Source organism: Mastomys coucha, unplaced genomic scaffold (assembly GCF_008632895.1).
Source record: "Mastomys coucha isolate ucsf_1 unplaced genomic scaffold, UCSF_Mcou_1 pScaffold5, whole genome shotgun sequence".
NCBI classification, from domain to species: domain Eukaryota; kingdom Metazoa; phylum Chordata; class Mammalia; order Rodentia; family Muridae; genus Mastomys; species Mastomys coucha.
Window position 1 is genome coordinate 65,319,868 of NW_022196911.1, and position 6,926 is coordinate 65,326,793.

Consider the following 6,926-nt stretch of genomic DNA (forward strand, 5'->3'; position numbering starts at 1 on the left):
TAAGTGGCAAAATCAGAGAGTGTTAAATTAATGGCCCAATTTTCACCAAAATCACTGGCAGCAAGCCCAGTACATGTAAACATGAGGATTTTTAGGGCACAGACAAACAAGGACACACAGAGTGGTTGGATTTATGTAAGCGCTGCCTTCCTGAAGAGCTCACAGGCTGTAGACAGCCATAGAGTCCAGTTTTCACTTTGGAACCTAACGGGAGGCCTGTTTGTTACATTTTGAATATTGCTTTCCTCCCAAGCCAGAGGCTGAGTTCCGACAGGCCTCCCTGAAGCTCTCAGGACTGTGAGGGGTCACGTTTAAGCCTCTCTGGGGACTTGGGGGACCTGGTGTGTGTAACAGCTGAGGACTCCATTCTGAGTGAAGTGCTGGAGTGAGTGCCCTGAGTGAAGCACACAGGGCACTGAGTTGGGCTGCCCGGGTGTTAGTCTACACTCTTCTGTGAAGTATGGCCTTGACAAGCTCATATCTTCCAGGGCCTCAACTTTCTTGCCCGAAAAATGGGTTGTTCTCTGGGGATGGGAAAGGTTGAAGCCCTGGGGCACATGGTAGAATCAGTGATTTCTTGGCCCCGATCCCAGGGGAGAAGTGCTCCTCCTGTTACCTCTGTGCTGCTCTGTGCTGCTTGGAGGACTACCACAGAATGAGCCAGTCAGGTTAGGGCCGAGGCGCTGGAGCTGAGACCCCAGGAATCTTCAGCTTGCAATTATAATGCCGAGGGCAGAGGGCAGGATTGGGCAAGAGTGGGTAATCAGTTGGTGCCTCTGATCCTGGTCAGGGACATTTGGAGATATGGACAATTCTGGGAAATTCAGGACTGAAAGGGGGAGGACTCTGAGTGGAAGCAGCAAACTGTACCCTAGCCTTTTAAGGTCCGTCTCACCCACAAAAAGGTGAAGAGTATTGAAGGTACATACGTGCGTGTGTGTATGTGGTGCGCGTGCGTGTGTGCGTGCACGCGTGCGTGCGTACGTGCGTGTAGACTCCCCTTTCTGAGAAATGGAATAGAGGTCACCATGCCTTCCTTCCTCCCAATACCTCCCCAGTTCCAAGTCTATTCCTACCTCTGTTTATGGTCCAAAGTCCTGGCGTTGGTGACGCCAGGTTCAGCGTGCTCGGACACACATCGGCCCTGGATGGACCCTGTCCCCTCCCCTCCCGTTGTCCAGGGCTGTCCACCTGGCTCTTCAGGCTTCAGCCCCCTCCTTAGCCTGGGCTCTTTGTGGCACTGAGGGACCTTCTGTAAGTACAGCAGGGGGAGAAGGGATGGGTGGCAGCCAAGAGAGAGTGGCTGGAGGGGTTCACATGCGGAGTATGTGTAAATGGGAGTGGATAGATTTTTCTTAGACAGGATGTAGCCTTGGTTAGCCTGGAACTCACTCTGTAGACCAGGTTGGCCTCTGCTTCCTGAATATTGGGATTAAAAGCATGTGTCACCATGCCCAGTTAGAGGATAGATTTTTTTGGATGTCAAGCTTGGGAGCAGATAGGGGTGGGGGAGAAGGAGGGAATGTTCACCTGGTCAGATGTCAAAGAGAATTGGACTCTTTCTAGCTCTGAGTCTGTCAGCCCCGGCCTCAGCTCTAAACTTGGCTGTCCTAGGTCCCAGTCCAGTGCTATCATGACAAAGGATTACCAAGATTTCCAGCACCTGGACAATGATAATGACCATCGTCAACTCCGGAGAGGTGAGAGGTTCTCCCTTTCATTCAGAGAGGTGAGGGGTGCTCCCCTCTGGAGGAGAGCATCAATGGCTTCGCCACTCCCATTCAGCTCCCGTTTCCCTGTGGAGATCCCTAGCTCTGTCCCACACACTTAGAAAACAGGGGCTGAGTCACTCTTGCTGGGAAGTCGGGTTCAGCGTGGGGGTCCTCAGTGACAGGCATCTAAGCTTCCTCCCAAGGTTACCCACTTCTCAAGACCCCAGGCAGTGGGTGGACCCAAGGTGTGGGGCCTACTGAAGGTTGGGGGCATGAGCTTATTGTCAGTCCCTCCTGAAGCTAGGCCCCTTTCTTCTTCAGTTTCAACAGTGTGCATGTGGTAGGGGTGGGGTAGGGATGGGGCGTGATCAGGATCAGTTTGGTCTAAGGGACCCTTGGAGAGGGGGCTGAGGGTCTCTGTTCGATGGAAGATAAAGCATCTGCTCTCCCTACTTCTTTGTCCTCTGAGCAGGGACTGTTATGCACCTGTAAAAACAAATACAGAGCTCGTGAGGTATCCCAGGTGGCTAGTGCGCTTTCATGCAGGAAAGGAGCACAGGAGAGGAAACAGCGGGAAAGCCCGCATGCCAACCGACAGAACTGAGTGTTATTCTTCTCCCTTGGTGGGAGAGGCTCAGCTTTTCTCCCTGCATGCAACCGAATACGTACAGGATTCATGGAAAGAGGAGGAAACCCACCTTTCCCACTCTTTGGTGGAGCAGTGACTCCTCAGGCGTGGTTCATCGTCTGTAATGGCAACATTATGCCACAGGATGGCAGTAGAGGTTCAGGGCCTCGGTAGTGCTAGGGCATATCAAAGCTTTGAACTTCTGATAACCCCCTTTCTTCCCTATCTTTCTTTAGGTCCAGCATGGTTGCCCACGTCCCACATTTCTTAATCTATATGGTTCCCATTAGTCTACTGGAGAGCTTAGTTTGCGCTCTTCCTAATACCTCGGAATTTAGATTGGTCTGGGTAGTGAACTCTTGATACCCTCTCTTGCAGGGCCGCCTCCCACTCCACGGCTTTTGCAGCGACTCTGCTCTGGATTCCGCCTCTTCCTGCTCTCCTTGAGCCTCAGCATCCTGTTGCTGGTGGTTGTCTGTGTGATCACATCCCAAAGTGGGTGGCCAGGGCTAGGCAGAGAAAGGGGGCAACTTCGAGTGTGTGTGAGAGAGCGGTGGGTGTGGTGGTTGGTGGACACAGACAACTTATTTTTCCCTACCCGCATCCTCTCTTGCCTAGATTCCCAACTCCGGGAAGATCTGCTGGCTCTAAGGCAGAACTTCAGCAACTTCACTGTGAGCACTGAGGGCCAGGTCAAGGCTCTGAGCATCCAGGGTGAGGGGGGCTGGGTCTGGGGCCTGGGTCTGGGTGAGGGGGTGCTTGGGTTGTCAGGACTTTGAACATGTTTATCCTCTAGGAAGTAGTGTGGGAAGAAAGATGAAGACTGTGGAGTCAGAGCTGGAAAAACAACAGAAGGATCTGAGTGAAGGTGAGGTATGGGAGGGAGAGGTGAGGGGGAAAGGTGAGGGTGAAAGGGCAAGGGAAAGGGGATAGGAGGAAGGGGAGAAGTAAGAGGGTAGAGGGAAGGAGGGAGAGAGGTGAGAGGGAGAGGGCTAGGAAGAAATGAGGAGCAAGGGGGAAGAGGTTAGGGGGAGAAAGAAGGAAGGGAGAGGGTGAGGGTGAGAGAGAGGAGGGGGGAGGTCGGGGTGGGAAGGGGTCTGACAAGGGGCCAAATCTCTCAGCCTAGATCGAGGTTTTGGCCAGCCGACCAGTGATGATTGGTTGTTCCCCTGTGTTCACACTCACCTAATTTCTTTCTTCTCCCTCCCCTCTTCTCCTCTCCTGTCTTCTGCCTCCCCCCACCCCCGCCCCACCTCCCCCAGATCACTCCGAATTGCTACTGCAAGTGAAGCAGTTAGTGTCTGATGTGCGGAGCTTGAGCTGCCAGATGGCCGCACTTCAGGGCAATGGTGAGGGGTGGGGTTACTAGTCCTACTTTCTTGAACATCCTCACCCTGGTAGCAGCTCAGCCCTTCACCCCCCATCCCCCACCTCAGGTTCTGAAAGGACCTGCTGCCCCATCAATTGGGTGGAGTATGAAGGTAGCTGCTACTGGTTCTCCAGCTCTGCGAGGTCTTGGACAGAAGCTGACAAGTACTGCCAGTTGGAGAATGCCCACCTGGTGGTGGTCAACTCCCAGGATGAGCAGGTGAGGCTGTGCTGGGTTCTTCCAGGATGCTAGATAGTGGGTGGGAGAGGTCACCAACTGGGCTTCTTTCTTCAGAAATTTGTCCAGCAGCACATGGGCCCCTTAAACACTTGGATTGGCCTAACTGACCAGAACGGGCCCTGGAGATGGGTGGATGAGACAGACTACGAGAAAGGCTTCCAGTGAGTGTTGTGTGTGTGGCAGGGAAGCTCTGTGTCATCCTGGGCTGGGGTGCCTGGCCTCCCAGCCTGTGTCCCAAGGCTTGCAACATGGCTGAGAGTCTGATTTCCTGGGGCTCACAGCTGTCTTCTGTCTCTAGGAACTGGAGACCACATCAGCCAGATGACTGGTCCGGACATGGGCTTGGAGGGGGCGAGGACTGCGCCCACATCACGCATGATGGTCGCTGGAATGACGACGTCTGCAGGAGGCCCTACCGCTGGGTCTGTGAGACAGAGTTGGGCAAGGCCAATTAGGATCTTCCCTTTCTCTCACTGATTTCCTTAATGCCTTGAGCTGCTGAGGCTTAGAATTGGGAGATCCTACCTAAGGGTCTCCCCATCTTTGGGAACTTTCATGGAGGATTTTAAGGAACCGGTAAAGAGCAGTGTTTGAGGAATGGCGCGTGATGCCTGCTGGTGGTAGGGGTGCTTATTGAAATCCATGATGCTTTGTGCAGTGTGCAGCTCACTACGGGTCAGCTTGATTTTTAGAGTAAAAAGAAGAGAAATAAAGGTTCATGAGCTGTCTGGTCATTGGGGATTAGGAACCAGGCGTGGGTTGGCTTGTGTTAGGAAGGACTTGGCTCAGCAGCAGTGCTGTGAAAACAGAATGAACTCTGGCTAGCACAGCCTGCTAGCAGCCTGGCTTCGCTGTGTACAGGTACGGCAGTGTGAGCTAGTTAGTCTGTCCTAAAGTCTCAGTTGGAAAATGGGATGATTTTGACCTCTGTCTGCTGGAGGCAGGACCGCCAGGGAACTGCAGCCCCCACTCCGTGCTGCAGCCCCCACTCTGTGCTGCAGCCCCCACTCTGTGCTGAGTGCATCAGAGACTTGGAATGAAACACAGTGGCCTGAGACATTCATCACAACAAACAGAAAGTGCTTTGTAGACTGAATAAATGCAGAGAATACCCAGCTCAGGATCACACACACTTGAGGGCAAAGTTATATTAGTATAACCAAGGGTGGGAGTGAGGACAGTTACAGACACCTTATAGACATGGAATTACTAACAAAACAGGGCAAAATGTTTGCTCATAAATAACAACAAAATAACATATATAATCATATACATATACATACATATATACATAAATGATATAATATGTCTATATTTTTATAAATACAATGCAGGAAAATATTTTTCCACTACACAAAAGATTGGCAAATCTGACATCTAAAATTAGAAACAAATGCCAGGCTAGACTTGGGTAAAATAGTTGCACATTTATAACAAGTAATTAATATCAGGACTATGAAGAACTGTGAAGTCACAAGAGGAAAACTCAATGTGGAAATGTGAAAAGACACTGTTGGAAAAATTTGTCATTTCAGGTCGAGAGAATTTTTTCCCCTGTCCTCAGGCCGCCAGTGGTCTCCAGCAGTCTCCCCTTCCTCTTGCCTGCCTGATATGGCTGCTGTGGGCCTGTGCTGGGGCCACCAGCAACTCGGGCGAACTCTTGACAAGGAGATCACCTTCAGTATATGACACAAATCATTTACTTTGAAGTAATAGTTGCTGTATGTGGATCATGTTAATGATATTTTTAAAAGCTAGAGATTGCTCTTCCAGGGATCCCAAGCTGGGTTCCTGGCACCCACAACAGGCATCCCTCAGCAGCTTGGCACCCCCAATAGCTTGCAACTCCAGATCCAGGGGTCTGACACCTCTGAAGGCACCCCTGAATGCACCATGACCTACACCCATGCAGACATACCCACACTCACAGACTAAAAATAAGAAAAATCTTAAAAAAAAAAATTTAAAGAACTTATGTGAAAGAGGCAAACTGAAAGATAATCATACAGTATGAGCCCATCTACATAACCATAAAAAAGAAAGAGAAGGAAAAAGAAAACCCTTAAACAGCGACTAATGGAAAATTCCATGGTGGCCGCATGCAGATGCTTTGTGGTTTATCACGGGATGATTGAATTTGATAAACTCATTGCGAGCTGTGAGTGCACGTTGTGTGTGTGTGCTTGTATGTTGTCATGCGTGGAGACACTTTGAGTGTCTTTCTCTATTACTCTCTACCTTATAACTTTTGAGGCAGGGCCCCTCGCTGGATCTGGCTAGACTGGTTGGCCAGCAAGTCCCAGGCATGCCTCAGTCTCCGCCTCCCCATTGCTGGGATTAGTGTCAGATAATGTTGTACCTAGGTTGTTATTAATATTTTTTTCATGGGTGCTGGGGATTGCACTCTGGTTCTAACCCTTCTGTGGCAAGCATTTTACTGACTTAGCCATCTCTCCGGCCGGCACATGCATTTACAATAGATACACCTAATCTACTGACCATTAGGAGTTACTCTGCACAGGGGATATAAGTCCTTGCTGTCTCTCCTGATAGTGTGGCTGACTGTGTGCTTTGTCACTGTCTGGCGACAGCAATACAGAAGCAAACTGGAACAGGGATCCTATGATATACCGCTTGCCAGGAAAAGATCTAAAATCAAAATCCAAAGTACAGATCGGCCACGTGCATGCTGTGTCTCCACCATTATGATGTAGGAAGAAAAAATGTAAGTCAAACCTTAAGTCAGGTGCATTTCTGCAGCTGATGATAACAGCCTGTGTACTCATTCTGCTCCATAAAGCATTCTCATCAGACAATCTGTACCGAATGCCCTAATCCTCCCCAGACACTGCCTTAATTCTGTTTATTATCCGAAATCAACTGTGCTTTGGAATGTAAAGTTGACAGGAATAAAGGAGGAGCAGTAGCTTAGACTTGGGGTGAGGCAGGCTGAGGAGGGCTATAGAGCGGGGGGGGG

At 50.4% G+C, this 6,926-nt stretch overlaps 1 protein-coding gene across 4 annotated transcripts; it reads left to right on the plus strand.

Annotated features, from left to right (window-relative positions):
• The first annotated feature begins 887 nt into the window (after positions 1–887).
• LOC116077459 (asialoglycoprotein receptor 1) lies at positions 888–4,668 on the plus strand. 4 transcript variants are annotated; one of them, XM_031352018.1, is made up of 9 exons: positions 888–905; positions 1,615–1,700; positions 2,719–2,835; positions 2,959–3,054; positions 3,137–3,208; positions 3,603–3,689; positions 3,777–3,928; positions 4,004–4,110; positions 4,248–4,668. In XM_031352018.1, exons 2-9 carry the CDS (start codon positions 1,634–1,636, stop codon positions 4,402–4,404), a joined length of 855 nt encoding a protein of 284 aa, XP_031207878.1. In that variant the 5' UTR covers positions 888–905; positions 1,615–1,633; the 3' UTR covers positions 4,405–4,668. The 4 variants fall into 4 exon arrangements, with proteins under 4 accessions (XP_031207878.1, XP_031207877.1, XP_031207879.1 ...); XM_031352017.1 differs by lacking the exon at positions 888–905 and adding an exon at positions 1,121–1,254 and having other exon boundaries at positions 4,248–4,662; XM_031352019.1 differs by lacking the exons at positions 888–905; positions 3,603–3,689 and adding an exon at positions 1,121–1,254.
• Positions 4,669–6,926: the final 2,258 nt, after the last annotated feature.

Bases quoted from the DNA above. Each gene is read 5' to 3' on its own strand.
- LOC116077459 (XM_031352018.1), top strand. From the start codon at position 1,634: ATGACAAAGGATTACCAAGATTTCCAGCACCTGGACAATGATAATGAC. The intron at 3,209-3,602 runs GTGAGGTATGGG...CACCTCCCCCAG, and splicing joins ACAGAAGGATCTGAGTGAAG to ATCACTCCGAATTGCTACTG. The intron at 3,690-3,776 runs GTGAGGGGTGGG...CCCCCACCTCAG, and splicing joins GGCCGCACTTCAGGGCAATG to GTTCTGAAAGGACCTGCTGC.